Raw genomic sequence first — 17,170 nt, 5'->3', positions numbered from 1 at the left:
AAAAAAAATTACAGTAATTTAAAAAGTAAAAATTTTCAAAAATGTATGAACACATTTCACTCCTATGCCAACTGAGGCCAGTATTTTATCCTCAAAATGCCCCTATGCCATTGAAAATAACCCTTGGGAGCCCTCCCTAATACCTGAACCAGTGCCAGGACCAACGGGCATGGAAAGAAACCTGCCAATGTCAAGAGAGATCATACTGGACACTGACTTGTGGCCTGGCTCAGGAAAGATGGCGATATTCTTCATTATTAATGGGAGCCCAGCACTCTTATCTTACACTGGCAGAGCATTCACACAGGGAGATTATTAAGGTCAAATCCCTTACTGGTTTGAATGGAGGATTTGTAATGAATATTTTCTAGTGGCATTTACAGAGAGGAGGTTCTAGCAGGGGAAAGTTAAACCTGGGACCTGAGCTGTGGCATTCTTGTTTTCTCCTGTGACTATGTATAGTCGGTGCATAGGGAGAAATCCCAGCAAAGTCTCCCACAGACACAGCATTCTTCCCTTCCACAGCTGCAACAAAGGGGAGCAGATTGCTCTGTGATAAATGCCGCTCAGTTGCATGGTCCGCCCAGCAAGCAGAAACCAGGTCCAAGGCAGCCATCTAGCTGTAAGGTGAGTTCACTCTGACTTCATGTGTTGAGTCCCTTGTTTAAAAACAATACATTTGCATCCATGACGCCCAGCAGTCAGCTTCAGAATGATCTTATCAAGCGTGCTTTTGTGCAGCTAAGCTGGAAAATGTGGGCTGTGACAGACTGTAGCAAAAAAGGAACACATTTACATGTTACTGGGTTGGAAGAGCCCTTTGATTGTTGGAGAGGCCGAGTGCTGCTGTCAAGCCCTGGCAGGCAGCACACCTGAGACACGCTCCTCGTGGCTGACAGCTCAGGGCTGAGAGTCAGCGCCGGATCAAAGAGTGGGGACTATCTCAAGTAAGCGCGTTAAAAACACAAAGAAGCCTGCATCTTGATAAGAGGACAGGCTGTGGAGAGAAAGGAACAGAACGAACACGACCTTGAGTCTGTAAAATGTTACAAGCCTCAGAACTGTAAAATGCCTGAAATGAAAAGAAAATGTGCTGCTCAAGTAAGAGTCTCCGAGCTGGAAAGGTCGGGAGTTGTGTGCTTGCCACATGGAAGCAGAGAAAGAGGCTCATAGATAACCGCACGGATTCTTACTTAGGTTACATTGCCATTCAAGGCCCACTACATGCTTGCATACAGAGGTCTGAGACTTAAGGCACCAACCCGCATGCATTGTAGCTGAGCATGCCTCGTTGGCATGAAATGCAAGGCTTTGACATACAAATATCCTATCTAATAAAAGACAAAAAGGGTAATTGACCATACCTTCGCTACACTTCCCATGGACTAATCAGGGCGATATGAAAATTAACCGCCAACCAAGATGGCGGCCGGCAGCCATGCAGCTGAAGCGAGCAGGAGGCTTGCTTGCTCCAGGGATGGAGGAAACCAAGGTTCCCCGCCTGCCACGGACCGGCTCTGAGCTCTGAAAGCAACAGTTTCAATTATAGAAGCTAAACAAACCCCAGATACCTGCTTTCAGCAGGCCATGGCCTCAGAGCTGGAGCCAGCTCTCAGCTCCAGTAACGGCAACAAAGTTTCAATTATAGAAGGTAAATAAATCTCAGGGAAAAAAAAAAAAAAGAAGAAAAGGAGAAGCTGGGAGCTTCAGTCACCAGCCAGCCTGAAAATGGCCCTCAGCCCCTCACCCAGACTGGCCAGGCACCCCATTGGGGACCCCCACCCTAAAGGGGGTGTGACTAGCCTGAAAAGAGCCATCAGCCCTCATCCAGGCTGGCCAGGCACCCCAGTGGAGACCCTCACCCTGAATGGGCTGTGACCAGCTACAAACAGCCATCAACCCCTCACCCAGGCTGGCCAGGCACCCAAACGGGACCCCTGCCCTGATCCGGGACACCCTACAGGGCAAACCAGCCAGCCCCCACCCATGCACCAGGCTTCTATCCTATATAGTAAAAGGGTAATATGCAAACTGACCCTAACAGCAGAAAGACTGGGAATGACAGGTCACTATGACACACACTGACCACCAGGGGGCAGATGCTCAATGCAGGAGCTGCCCCCTTGTGGTCAGTGCGCTCCCACAGGGGGAGCTCTGCTCAGCCACAAGCCAGGCTGATGGCTGCCAGTACAGTGGTGGTGGTGGGAGCCTCTCCTGCCTCCTCAGCAGTGCTAAGGATGTCTGACTGCAGCTTAGGCCTGCTCCCGCTGGCAAGTGGACATCCCCCGAGGGCTACCGGGATGCCAGAGAGATGTCTGATTGCCATTTTAGGCCCAATCCCCTGGGGAGCAGGCCTAAGCCAGCAGGTGGTCATCCCCTGAGGGGTCCCAGACTGGGAGAGGGCACAGGCCAGGCTGAGGGACCCCCCCCCCCCACGCAATTGCACAAATTTTTGTGCACCAGACCTCTAGTTTTTCATAAGAGAAAACACTGGTTAGTGGCAATAGTCAAGACACAACTTGCTTTTTAAAGAAGCAAATAAAAATATTGAAGATGAGACATTACGTAGAAACAAATAATAGATGTGCTGCTTTGGAAATTAAGTTTTCAGCAAGGCATTTCGTATGGTGACATATTTATCCATAGGAGGATTTGTCATCCTCCTCTAGGGATGATGGCTCTTTCCAGCAGCATGTTGTTTCCCATCTGACTCCCCAATTTCAGTTCTTGGTTTGGGGGTGTTTTTCCCCTTTTTTATCCTCTCCATAGGAACAGCTACTGTCCCCATGTCTAGAATCCCCACTAAGAGAGAAAAGAATAATAGGCAGAGCCAGCTAGAAAATTTGAGCCCTAATTTTTTCACATAAGCAAAACTTCTCAGAATAAGCAAATACATAGGCAAATACATTTTGCCCCTTTAACCTTTACCTGGTATACGTACTAGAATAAGCACGTTAAACTCAAGGCCCGTGAAAACTTCTCAGAATAAGCAAATACATAGGCAAATACATTTTGCCCCTTTAACCTTTACCTGGTATACGTACTAGAATAAGCACGTTAAACTCAAGGCCCGTGGGCCACATGTGGCCCACAACGAATATTTTTGTGGCCCAGCCAATATAATGGTATGTAAAAAACATTTTGTTTTTTGGGTTTTTTTGGTTTTTTTTTTTTAAAGAGACCACAAACTCCATATTTTATTGATTTTTTACAGAGAGGAAGGGAGAGAGATAGAGAGTTAGAAACATCAATGAGAGAAAAACATTGATCAGCCGCCTCCTACACACCTCCTACTGGGGATGTGCCCGCAACCAAGGTACATGCCCTTGACCGGAATCAAACCTGGGACCCTTCAGTCCGCAGGCCGATGCTCTATCCACTGAGCCAAACCAGTTTGGCTGTAAAAAGCGTTTTAATAAAAATTTTGTAACTTAACATGTTAAGCACCATGTCAGTCACTGGTGACTGACACTATACTTATATCTGTCCAGACAGGTCAGTCACTGGTGCCGCCAGCATACCGGTGAAATTGGATATTGCAGGCTAAACGGAAAAGAAGACAAAACAGGCTTGGTGCTTACCGTGTTAAGTTTTACAATATCCTGCTATACATAATCCTATATAATAAAGGGCTAATATGCAAATCGGCAGAACAACCGGTCGCTATGATGCGCATTGACCACCAGGGGGCAGACGTTCAATGCAGGAGCTCAATGCAGACTGAGCTCACGGCTGGCAAGCACAGTGGCAGTGGCAGGAACCTCTCCAGCCTCCACTGCTAAGGCTGTCCCCAAGGACTCCCAGACTGTGAGAGGGCACAGGGACCCCCCCCCCCTCCCGAGTGCACGATTTTCGTGCACCGAGCCTCTAGTTATTAATAATGAACTACAACATTTGCTAATGACTGATTACTATAATCATGTTGCATTCATTTCCCTTACGCGCCTTATGCGTAGGCGCACCATTTCTCACCACTAATACTAGCAGCGAATATTTTAGCAGCCGATTGCCACGTCACTAATCTTGTACTGACTTGTTTGGTATGCGCAACAGGAAATATTTCGCTTTTGGAGAACAAGAAAAATAGGTCTATTTGCATTACACTTCTTAATCTGTGCAGTTATTCAGTATCTGGTAAGTTAATGTTCAAGAAAAAATATTAATTTTTATTAAAATGTTCTATTATTTTATGTTAATGATTACTCATTTATTTCAGCCCTTTGTATTCAGAATGTCTCTATTGAAATAAACCTATGTTTCTATGAAAATTGAAGCTTTTGGGGGTTTTTTGCAGTCCACATAAACTTAAACCTTGTTTATTTGGCCTGTGTTAGCCTTTGAATTTGACACACTTGTACTAGAAGGGAAAGCTTTACAAACACATTAAAAAATGATATTTTCTTTATTACTTGAGTCCCTTTTTCATTCACCTTATATCAACCACTGTAGGCACCCAAATAAATATTTGCTCTTGGCACCATCAGGCCAATAGCCCAGTTGTGAAAAGTGAATTTTCCACTGTGAAGGATGTTACCTGACACTGAGCTAACCCACACCCATATTCAGGTATTCATATATGGTTTCTATTCACTGATCCAGTATTTTTTCTAACATTGTTTTCAAAATTTACCAGCTTCTCGATAACAGTTTTTAATTGAAAAAAAAAAAAAAACTAACAAAAAACATCTCTCCAATCTCCAGCTTCAGTATGATCATATAAATAATTTTAACTAAATTATACCCTATGTGTATTTGACAAGCATAGAAGAGTTTTGCCCAGTGGCCTGAAATGGTCCCCCAAATTTTGATGGCTTCCTGTGAACATTTAATATTTTAAACTATATTAAAAACAAAATCCTGAGTACTTTAATTATATAGTGACTTTGCCTACACAGGAAATCATTTCCTTCTAAGTACTGTGCTTATCTGTTCTGATTTCTGAATTCGTGGGAAATCTTCCAGCCTTTGGTTTTTTCTGACCCAGGCAATTAACCACAGTGGAGAAAAGTAACCCTAAGAACTTTACCAGATTGTGCAATGTTCTAATAAAACACAAGAGGGCAGGTTTTGCTTTATTGTAAACCCAATTCAGCTATGCTGTTAATCAGGAAGGTCACTGTGCTAATTACACATTCAGAAATGCTCAGTAACAGTGAATGAGTAATCAGAATGTGTATGCTGGCAGAAAATCTGTGGTATTTTAATAAAGAGGAACAAGTTTAAGCCTTTCTACGAGGTGTTATTTACAACACAGAGCACAATTATATGTAGGAGACACTGTGATGGTTTTAGCTTTTGTTTATAAACTTCCAAAGGAGCAGAGGATGGCCAGAAGAAGAAAGGACCAAATCCAGTCGTATTACATCCAAGAAGTCTGACTGGTATCAAGGTGGCAAATAACACAAGTGGCTTAATGATTTCTGCCAAATAGATATAGTCTTGGTGAAAATATATAGAGCAAACAGGCCTTGAGTAGTTGTGCTTCTGTTTGCTTTGTTTACTTTTAGAAAACTTTGTTATGCTCACAATTTTCTTATGTGTTGGTTTCAAGATTTCACAAGTGTATTTTCAGCTTGAACTATCATTATAGCTTAAGTCAAAATATCATATAATCTTTAGAGAATTTCTAAAGAAACTCTTGAGCCCATTTGAATAGGAAAAGCACTTGTTTGCCTAGCTAGATAATTTTCCCACTTATTTCTTCCACTGGAACAAGGCTGTTAAGATATCAGCTAGTGGAGGGCCCTAAAATGGCACTGTGAGGGCCCAACTTTCTATCCTTGTCCCTAGAAATGGTAGAACTAAGGCCTGCTATCGGTGGGGAGAAGATATACCCAAAAAGAAAATATAGCTGAGAAGTATACCTTTGTATTAGGTTGTTTGAAGTAAAATTTTGCCTACCTTATGCCCTACTCAGAATCTAAAATATAGTTTATTTCATGGTTCAGGTTCACTTTGAGATTAATTTATTCATTCAAAAGTATTAATAGAGCGTTCATGATGAGCAAGGCACTGTAGAAATAAGAAAAGTTCAACCTTGGGTTTTGTAATTGCATTGAGGAGAGTAATTATCTCCCAGTTCAGAATGAATTGGCTCTTTTATGTGCCTGTGTCAATTAACTGCCAACATTTTCTGATTACTCGAAGTGCTCTGAAACAGTGACACTGGAGCCATACAGAAAGGTGTGCCACCTGTCCTCTGGAAGCTTCAAGTCTAGATGTAGAAGTAAACAGGACATGACCATTACCTCACTGCTTCTAACTTCCTTCTTCTGGGACCTCCAACAAGTTGATCGATGGAGAAGGCTTTCCAGAAGGGTCAGTGAGTTAGCTGCTGCAGACCCCTCCTTCCTGGTCACTGACTGCAAGTAGCCACTCTCCCACACCCCCCAGACCCCCACCCCCAGGATCAGTCTTTAAACCATGGGGACATCAATCATAACTCTTCTCCTGGGAAAAGGGTGGTGCCTCGTTTCTCTTACCTATGTAACAGACAGCCAGGAAGTCTCAATTGCTTAGAAACTCCAAAGTAGAAACATCGGTTTAAGAATTTGTTTCCCAAAATGGAGTAACTATTATGTATTTTATATTTCTTTTTAAAAAGTGAAGTAGTTATTATGTATTATATAGACTCATCTACACTAATAAAAGACAAAGATGCAAATAGACCATACCTTCCCTATGCCTTAAGCCATGCCCACCAGCCAATCAGAGCGACTGTATGCAAATAAACCCAACTAAGATGGCGGGCAGCAGCCACAGAGCTGGAGTGGCTGCTGCCTCCTCTCAAGGCAACAAAGTTTCAATTATAGAAGGTAAATAAATCTCAGATACCTGCTTCCAGTCACCATGGCCACAGAGCTGGAGCAAATAAAATAAAATAAAAAAAAAACAAAAAAAAAACACACACACACACACACAAAAAGGAAAGGCGGGGAGCTTCGGTCGCCAGAGGGCTTGGTCAGTCTGAAAACAGCTACCAGCCCCTCACCCAGGCTGGCCAGGCACACCAGTGGGGACCCCCACCCTGAAGGGGGTGTGACCAGCCTGAAAAGAGCCATCAGCCCCTCACCCAGGCTGGCCAAACCCTCATGGGGTGAGGGTCCCCACTTGGGGGGGCTTGACCAGCCTGCAAACACCCATCAGCCCCTCACCCAGGCTGGCCAGGCACCCAAACAGGACCCCCACCCTGATCCAGGGCACCCTTCAGGGCAAACCAGACAGCCCCCACCCGTGCACCAGGCCTCTATTCTATATAATAAAAGGGTAATATGCAAATTGACCCTAACAGCAGAAGGACTGGGAATGACTGGTCACTATGACACACACTGACCACCAGGGGGCAGATGCTCAATGCAGGAGCTGCTCCCTGGTGGTCAGTGCACTCCCACAGGGGGAGCTCTGCTTAGCCACAAGCCAGGCTGATGGCTGCCAGCACAGCGGTAGTGGCGGGAGCCTCTCCCACCTCCTCAGCAGTGCTAAGGATGTCTGACTGCAGCTTAGGTCTGCTCCCTGCTGGTAAGTGGACATCCCCCCAGGGCTGCCAGGCTGCCAGAGGGATGTCTGATTGCCATCTTGGGCCCGATCCCCCAGGGAGCGGGCCTAAGCCAGAAGGTGGACATCCTCTGAGGGGTCCCAGACTGCAAGAGGGCATAGGCCGGGCTGAGGGACCCCCCCGAGTGCACAAATTTTTGTGCACTGGGCCTCTAGTGTATGTATGTATATATATATATATATATATATATATATATATATATATATATATAGGAATTGATGCTCACAAATTATTATTGTTAAAAAACAATAGCCCCATCAGATGATAATAATCTGCAAAACAACATTTATTTTTATTTTCTTCTTTAATAAGTTTTTTACTTCTTGTTAATGTGAGATTAAAATTATTCATTAGGATTATTATAATTAACAATGTTAAATCTTAAGCAAGACACAAATTAATGTCAAAGAATTTTAGAATTAGAAGAGAATTTCGTTCACAAAGGAAAAATGTCAGTGGATTTCATTTCACTTCTGTGTATTAGATTTATAAAAACATTTCCTTTGAAATCATAATTCTTATACATATAATTTTTCTCATACTGAGGATATAGCATATAAAGTTATCTATTCATTTTCTTCAAGGTTGAATTTTCTTCCTATCATTGAGAAGTATAACCCTACAATGCTCATTGATATTTTCTGAGTTTATTTGCATAACATTCAATGTATGTAAATACCAACTCTTTTTATCCTACAGGTTTGTTCTACCTTTAAATTTTTTAAAAGACATTCATCATTGATTTATTGTAATATTATAAACTGTTAGAAAATGTTATTCCTCTTAAAAGGACTATAAAATCAGGAAATTATTTTTTTCAGGAAGACATTATAAAATATAATATTTATAAGTTTCAGCACTAAAGATAAAATAGCTAAGTATAAATGACTATCCTTTACTTCTACCACAAATAGATCTTGCTTTAAACAAATCTTATGAGAATACAATGTATGAAAAATTAATATACCTAAAAAAGAAGCTAAAGGTGGTTATTTGCTTTATAGAATTATTCATAATAGTTCATCTATAAAAACTAATTCCCCTGGTGCTTTTAATGTAGAAATGATTTATGCACAACTTTTCTGGAACATCCTATCATGCACAGCTATATGTTCATTTTAATATATATCTCCTTTGGCGTAAAAATGGATGTAAAAATGTGTTCAACTCTGAGTCAGGAACATAAACTTTACAAAGTGGAGAATGTTAATGAAACATTGTTAAATTTTCCATATGCTGTTAAAGGCAGGAATTCTGATGCAGCTGTGGCTAAAAAAAATCTCAGCAGTCCTTCACCCCATGAAGGACTCTGGGCTACCTTGGTTCTTATTTGCTGAGCCTACTCTTAAATATACCTGTGGCTGTATGAGACTCAAATTCAGTTCAGATTGAGCTTTGTCCATTTCTCTGGCTTCCCCAATTTTATTCCAGTGGACAACACTGGATGTTGGTGAACCTTGTACCCACTAAGCCCCCATCTGTAGAAGGCAGCTCTAGAATCCTCTTAGCACCCATTCTTGACACACATCAATTCCAGAGAGAGGTGCTGACATGAGCAGACAGACGGGCTACCTTCTAGAACTTTGGCCTGATGCATAAGTACCAGATATGAGCAGGTGAAATTTGCCTTGAACTCTCAATAGCTATTAGCTTCTTGGAAGTGAAGATCATATTGCTAAATTTAAACATCTTAGTGAAAAAAAATGCCTCATTCTTATCTCTCATGATCTGATGTTTACTAAATGGAGCATAACCATTTAATTCTGAGTTGTTCTATTTTGTATACTTGGTTTGCTTTTAAATGATGAGACTTAATTAATTAATATTCATAAGTAATGTCAGTATAGTACAGAATTAATTAGTACAAAGTCAACTCGTAAAAATAAGCCAAATGCATTTTAGGTTAGTAATTTTTCATCTGAGGCTACCTAGTAAAGAAATTGGTTCAGGATCAGTCAAATGAGACTGAGAACAATGGAACTCTGATATTAGGGATCCTCATCCGGCCTTCTCTAGTCAGCCTTTCCTGGAAAGAGGGATTCTATTTTTGGTAATGGGTTTGAAATTGTATGTTAGTTAACTGGAAAGCTCTATAATTTAATCCTTCATTTACTTATTTATCACTGTATGATTCATATTTATCCAGCTATTGAATCTTGTGATATGTCTACTGTTAAGAACTTCAGACTTTTGACAAATTCTGAAAAGTCTGATATATAAAAGAACCGAATCATTCATTCATTCATTTATTCTCTACCTTACTTGGAAAATAAGGCCTATTTTCATCCTCTCAGCCATTTTAAAGGCTGAAGAGGAAAAGAAGAAAAATAAGCCTCAAGAAGACAATCAGAAAGGCACCTAAAAGCATAGATATTTGTAGTTCAAAGGGAGCTCAGAGACCATTGTGGCATCTGCCACTCCCTACCCACCCTATTACAAATGGTGACACTTGGGCTGAGAAAGATTGAACCATAATCTTGTCCAAATCACAACTTTCACTAACCATAATATTACAATAAATCTACACAACCAACTTTTTTTTTATGTTCTCAAAACACTGAGGAGGCTAAATCAATATGGGGAACTATTATGAGATAGCACACATCTTCAGTTCTACCTTTGTTTGATGGTAGAGATAGCCTCAAGCACTTCAGCTTCAGTCTGTTACACAGAAAAGCAAACCAGAAACTACAGCTAAGCATCGTCTGTGTTTGGGATCATCACAACAGAATGAGCTGTGCCAAAGATCTTTAGCTAAAGGAAGAACCGTGAGGATTAGTTTGTTGTCAGGGTCTCAGCAACAAGGTCTTTGTGGCTGGCCTCTCCTCTAGGGTAAGGCATGAGCATCCTAGGCTTCTTCTGTATATCTCTTGTTCAAATGTGTCTCCATTAAGGGCGCATATCCTTTGCGAAGTCTTCTGTACTGAAGGAAAGCCAGCAAGACAAAAAGACCAACCAAAGCCACCAGCATTCCCATAACCACAGGGAGAGTCACGGACCAACTTGGAGTTTCTTCAACTGAAATTAAAACAGAAGAAAAAAAGTCTGTGGTTGGGATTTTCATCAGCTGAACACTCTTCACAAAGGAAAAAGTAAACCAATTTGCCTTTTACATGAATTTTTGCTGATGAAGCAAAACAACACTGGCTAGAATAAAATTTATCTTCTCCTTCCTCACCAACTATTTATCATAGCCACAATTGTTTTCTTTCTTAAGGAAGTGGGAAATGTCATTCCATTATTTAAATACAGTTTATTGCATCTTTAAAATTTTCTTACAATAAATATTTATATAGAATAAACCCTCCAAGGAAGTATATATAACTACTTTTGTGAGTTAGAAACTCATTTGTAAACATGCATGCTAAAATGGTATCTGGTGAGCTGCAAAATATGCAACCCTCAGGTGGAGAATTTCTGCCATTGTCTCTACCCGCTTTATGGGATGATAAATGATCAAGACAGATCAGATGGGTTATTACAACAGGAGACATTCAATAGCAGGAACAGTTAAAATTGGTACCCATTTGGGTAGTTGTGAATAAAATCTGAATCGTCTACATGAGAAATCCAATCCTCTACTCAAATGTATTTTATAATCACTCTTCCACAAAATTAATGGATATTATTTCTAGTATATGTATACTTACTTGTCATTTTTTTAGAAAGTATCTTAGCCTGGACAGCTGTTCTTAAATTCAGTGTCTCTACACTAGGTTCTTGGTCTATATCCTACACTTATCTAAATGTAGATTCTCCTTCTCGTTCTTTTCTTCCAATCCCACAGAGGGCTCTGACCCATCCTGATGGGATTCCCCCAAAAGGACTTTAATTTGCCTCCTTTTGCTCTAATTGAGCAGCATCTTTTGCCAATCTAAGCTTCTTAAAACACAGATTTCAAGTCCGCATTTCTTTGTTCAGGAACCAAAAATGATTGTCTTTTGTTATTGTCCAAACTGCCCTGCCTAGCTTTTTTTAAAATTAATATTATTTTTTAATTGTGGTAAAATACACATAACATCTATTTTACCCTCTTAACCATGTTTACGAATATAGTTCTGTGACATTAAGTACATTCACACTGTTGTGCAATTATCACCACCATCCATCCGCAGAACTTTTTTCATCTTGTAGAACAGAAATGGTAACCCACCCATCTCCCACTCCCCACCCCAGATCCTGGTGACCACCATTCTACTTTCTATCTCTATAAATTTAACTACTCTTGATACCTCAAAGAAGTGGAATCATACAGTTTTGGGCCTTTTGTGACTGCTTTATTTAACTTGGCATACTGTCTTCAAGATTCATTCTTGTTGTACCACATGACAGGATTTTTTAATGAATATTTTTAATGAATGAATTATTAATGAATAAGACTCCATTGTATGCATATACCACCTCTATGTATCCATTCATCCATCAGTGAATACTTGGGTTGCCTCCACCTTACATCTACTGTGAATAAAATTGCTATGAACAGAGTTGTACAAATATCTGTTTGATTACTTGCTTTCAATTCATTGGGATATATATCCAGAAGCTGATTTGCTAGCTCATGTTGTAATTCTATGTTTAATTTTTTTTTAGGAACTTCCATATTGTTTTTCCACAGAGGCTATGCCATTTTACATTTTGACCATCAGTGCACAAGGCTTCCACTTTCTCCATATCTTCATCAACACTTGTTATTTTCTGCTTTTTTTGTTAGTAGCCATCCTAGTGGGTAGAGAATGGTACCTAATTGTGGTTTTTGCCTAGTTTTTAAAGTCCTACATAATCAGGTCCTTCTCGCAGATCCAACTTTGCTTTATTTTTTTAACTATTCAATGCCCATTTTTTCTTTTTTAAATTGAATTTAGTGGGGTAACATTGGTTAATAAAATTATATATGTTTCAGGTGTATATCACATATCCAACTTGAATTCACAATAATCTTCTACCCAAGCCTTATATTACAACCAGGATTTCTTCGCACAGTCCTCTATGTAGACTATCTGTGCCTTTCACAGTCCTGTGCCCTGCCCTTCTTCAATCTAAAATGTTGCTACTTTCCTCCTCAGCTACCTAAGATCTATCATCTCTTCGAATCTAGCTCAAGACCTACCTCCTTTCTCAAATCCCTCACTCCCTTCTCTGACTTCTGGTTATAGTTCTGCTACCTCAGATGCAACTGTAAACTTATTTGTCAGACCAGTAAATGAGTATGAGTGTGTGTCTTCTAGTGAGTCAATGCTTTCAGGGCATATTTAGACTCTCAGTCTATACCTCTTAATTGGCTGATTTCAGAGCAGGAAAGATGCTCAAAATGGACATTGCAAACTTTTTGGTTATTTTATGTCCCAGAGAAAATGAAAAGAAGCTTCAAAGAGATACCCCCAGTTGCCCACAGAAATGAAATTTCAAATCAGGAAGGAGAAGGGGCAGCAGTAGATGCAAATTAGAAGGAAAAACAGGGGACAGATTCTGGGGTCTGAAAGACTGCAGTCGAAGAGACAAATGTGAGTTCAAACACGGTCCTAATTACTTTGTAGGTGGAGGCTTAGTGAAGATGAAATAGACACAACTGGAAAAAGCTACTGGCAGAGGGGATGTCTGTTTTTTGACTTCTTGACAAATTAAGATGTTTGCTATTATTTTAGCTTTCTTTCTCAACCTGTTCTAAGATTTTTTAATGAGGTATAATTGATATACCACACATTATTAGTTTTAGGTGTACAACATAATGACTCAATATTTGTATATATTGCAAACTAAGAATCTTTAAATGGCACACAGAGCTATATTGGGGCCTAGGTAAAAAAAAAAAAAAAAAAAAAAAAGTGCCCCTATATGAACTTATCAAAATATCCTTCTATATTTTGAACCAAGTAAGAAAAGCAAATAAAAAAATCAACAATCTAAAAACATGTCTTAAAAAAGCATTAATTTATAAAATATACACATTTTTGTATGTATTGTTTTAAAATATTTCATGATATTATTACATATCTAGATTACTAACATATTTGGCCTCCCCTGAAACTTTGTGGTCCAAACAAGTGCCGCTCTTGCCTCACTCTAAACCCAGCCTTGCCTTCCAGTAATGATCTCCTGGGAGTCCCTCTCCACATGAGGCTAGTGAATTTTGACTTTACTGATTAGACAGTTCAAACCATGGCCAGCTTTCAATTAACTCAGACAAAACTGTCAAATCAAGTGTAGGAGTAGATACTTCCTCTGTGGAATAAGGTTTGTTCACAACTTTCAGTTTTCTAAAACAACAGTCATCCAACCAGTCCCTTTTCTGATGTTTAATTAGTAGTTCAAAGGCTAATTTTACTAAATATATGTATCCTAGAAAATTGCCAATAAAGTTAATGAGACCTGAATGCTTCAATTTAAAGTCTTGGCTTACTTTTTTTTAAAAAAAGAAAGAAAGCTCCTTTAAAAGATGAATCACCCATTTAGAAGTTGTATTAGTTACCTGGAAGATCAATGGCATAGCTGTAGCCAAGTTGGTCTGCGGTTAAAAATAATTCCTGATTAGTCACCGAAGGGAAGAAAGGAACCATGTTGTACATCCGATTGTGACCAATGGGTGCCAGCTCCTGAGGCCAAGCATCTGCGGAAGGATTGAATCTTCTCATCCACTCATCAAAAATGGCATCAGTAAAGGCATGGAGGACCTGCAAGACATTGAACATGACCTTTAACGTTTATCAGACTATTTCAGTTAGATTAACCTGGCTGGAGCTTTCTCTACAATGGAACGTAGGTCTTCTTGACATGAGCAACTCTGTATACCCAATCTAATATCAGTGACATGCCTACTGGCATTTTCAGTTAAGTTTTCAAGAATGTATGACATATCGCTCCAAACAGGATTACAAACCCCTTTGTCGAGTGAACAAATGAAGGTTCTGTTGCAGATTGAACACTGGTTTGGGAACATTTGAGGCCTTCAACAAATGTAGGTTAATGATTAAGTTCAGAAAAAGGGTGAGGATGATAGATACATAGCCTAGTCAAATTTCAGGTGCTTTTGCTTTAACAGGAGAGATAGAAGAGGTTGCATTTCCCAGTATTATAATACAAATGGACAGTTAAAAATATATCTGAAATGGGTTTTCAAATTTTTCTCACCAGGAATACCCTTCTGTGTACTCACTTGATAACCCTCTTATTGGAATTTTGAGTATTATGCCAGCCAAAGAAAGTCTAAAAATGTTGTAATGTGCATAGTGCTTATTTTAATTTCCTCAAGGAAGCTGTTAAAGTTCTTAAATACCGAAATTATGACATGTTTTAAAATATTCACAGCAAAATTTCCACATGTATAGCCCTGATTTCACAACAGAATATAAATGTGAGTTCAGCTTAGGCTTTATGCCTGGTCGTTAGAGTTCCTCTTTCATTTCTAGACGATAAGTTCAAGGAGCTCAGAGACACTGTCTGCTTTCTTTCCATTGTGTCCCCAGTGCCTGTCACCCCAGGGCCTGTCACATGGGAGAGGAAGGTACTTATTTCAATAAATACTTAATAATAAATTTATTCATCCATTCACCATTGTTACTTCTACCCCAAATATAGCACTGGTCAAATTATACTATAACTAGAAGCCCAATGCACGAAATCATGCATGGGTGGAGTCTGTCAGCTTGGCCGGTGATCAAGGCCATGTTGCCACCACCCACCCTGGTTCCCCGTTCACCATCTGGTGACGAGATCCTAACGGCCGGGGGAGGCACCAAGAGATCAGCCATTCCTGCCCGCTCACCAGTCCCAACCCCACTGCGGGTCGCCCTCTGTGTGTGGGGCGACCAGCAGGGTGGGGGCCTTGGCCTGGCACCACCCACATCTCCCACCACCCACCCCAGTTCCTGTTTGCCATTGGCGATCGGAGCCTGCCAGCCGGGAAAAGGGACCAAGAGGTGGTCAGTGCACCTCATAGTGACTGGTCGAGTGGTCATTCTGGTCGTTCTGCCATTATGGTCACTGGGCTTTTATTATATAGGATGTTATTTATTTACCTATTTCCCCTAACAAGACCCCTAACTCCTAAATGTCAGAGATAAGGTCTCTCTGCCTTTGAAGCCTCAAGCTTAGTATGCAACCGGGACAAAGTTGATGCAGAGTATTTGTTGGCTGATGACAGTGTCATGCCAAAGTACTTATATTTTCTGTACAATTGACCCAAACAGGTACCTTTCTAGCTGGTCTGCAAAATCATTCCTTCTGTTTTCTAGCATCAGAGTCTTTCAGGGACGAAGGAACTCAGTAATCCCTGTCCAGGCACATCTTCCCTGCTTGCCCACAGTCAGAATTCTTTGCTCTTTGCACTTCTTGAACCGCTTTAAATGCATTGCCCTTCTGGCTTGTATTATTATTGTTTATTCAGTAGATAACATTTTTATATCTTACCCAAGGTTCCTTGAAGTTTAGTTGCCCCGTTCAGGTAACAATGGGGGCTTTCTACATTGTCTCAAGTGGCTGCATTCCGAATAGTAACAGAAATCAAGTTATTTACTGAAGGGAATTTGTTGTCATGAGTAGATTTTTAAAGTTTATGGCAGAGACAATCATCTTAAAAACCAAAATATCAAATTATAAGGCCTAGGATTTTAGAGAGATAAAAGATATTTTTAATTCAAAAGTCTTGGCTTTGAGTAACAAAATTTTAACTCCAAAAGAATAAAGCCATCCCTAGCTGGTTTGGCTCAGTGGATAGAGCGTCAGCCTGCAGACTGAAGGGCCCCAGGTTCGATTCCAGTCAAGGGCTCATGCCTGAGTTGCGAGCTCTATTCCCAGTGGGAGGTGGGGGGGGGGGGGCGCATGCAGGGGGCAGCCAATCAACGAGTCTCTCTCATCCTTGATATTTCTATCTCTCTCTCCCTCTCCCTTCCTTTCTGAAGTCAGTTTAAAAAAAAGAGAGAATAAAGGCATAGTTTACTGCAAAAAGCAACAACTTTGGAAGAATACTTGATAATGCAAGTGACCAATGTTTCTCACAAGTAGCGTTCAAAAAGAGTCACCTTTGAGAAGGGTCATCATCCCTGGGAAAGGAGCTAAGCATTTGTCGTTGGTGTATGTCCCTGAAAAAGGTACCACATGCCCTATGTCCTGGGAAGTCCAGAGAAGGTTAGGCGTTTCACAGAGAGGGAAGGTGTGGCCTGGGGAGCCTGGCAGCCTCAAATGGAAGTTTTGCCTCAAGTATGGAGCCCAAGCACTACAGTGGGACTGTCTAAAGGTGGCAAGTACTGTGGTTGCTTACTCAATGTCCATTCCCCTCTTTCTCCTTAGTTCACTTTCTTTGCATTTTGAGTGAAGGCATATGCCAAACTATCCATGAGATTTAACTAGAAGTCGTTGTATGGGACTTCTAGGGAAGCTCTTTTTTTTTTTTTTTTTTTTTTTTTTAATATATTTTATTGATTTTTTACAGAGAGGAAGGGAGAGAGATAGAGAGCTAGAAACATCGATGAGAGAGAAACATCGATCAGCTGCCTCCTGCACATCTCCCACTGGGGATGTGCCCGCAACCCAGGTACATGCCCTTGACCGGAATCGAACCCGGGACCCCTCAGTCCGCAGGCTGACGCTCTATCCACTGAGCCAAACCGGTTTCGGCTAGGG

At 40.7% G+C, this 17,170-nt stretch overlaps 1 protein-coding gene across 1 annotated transcript in view; it reads right to left on the bottom strand.

Moving 5' to 3' along the window:
• Positions 1 to 9,794: 9,794 nt before the first annotated feature.
• The window catches only part of DCT (dopachrome tautomerase), a 30,739-nt gene continuing 23,363 nt past the window's right edge, over positions 9,795 to 17,170 (bottom strand). Inside the window, exons 7-8 of the mRNA XM_081082357.1 lie at positions 14,022 to 14,223; positions 9,795 to 10,573 (exon numbers count right to left, since the gene is read on the bottom strand). Coding sequence (XP_080938483.1) covers positions 10,404 to 10,573; positions 14,022 to 14,223 — 372 coding nt within the window. The 3' untranslated portion in view covers positions 9,795 to 10,403. The remainder of the gene's footprint in view (positions 10,574 to 14,021; positions 14,224 to 17,170) is intronic.

This window comes from Myotis nattereri (genome assembly GCF_964212035.1).
Source record: "Myotis nattereri genome assembly, chromosome: 2".
NCBI lineage: Eukaryota > Metazoa > Chordata > Mammalia > Chiroptera > Vespertilionidae > Myotis > Myotis nattereri.
The sequence above is the reverse complement of the archived record's forward strand: the minus strand, read 5'-3'. Positions and strand labels throughout refer to the sequence as shown.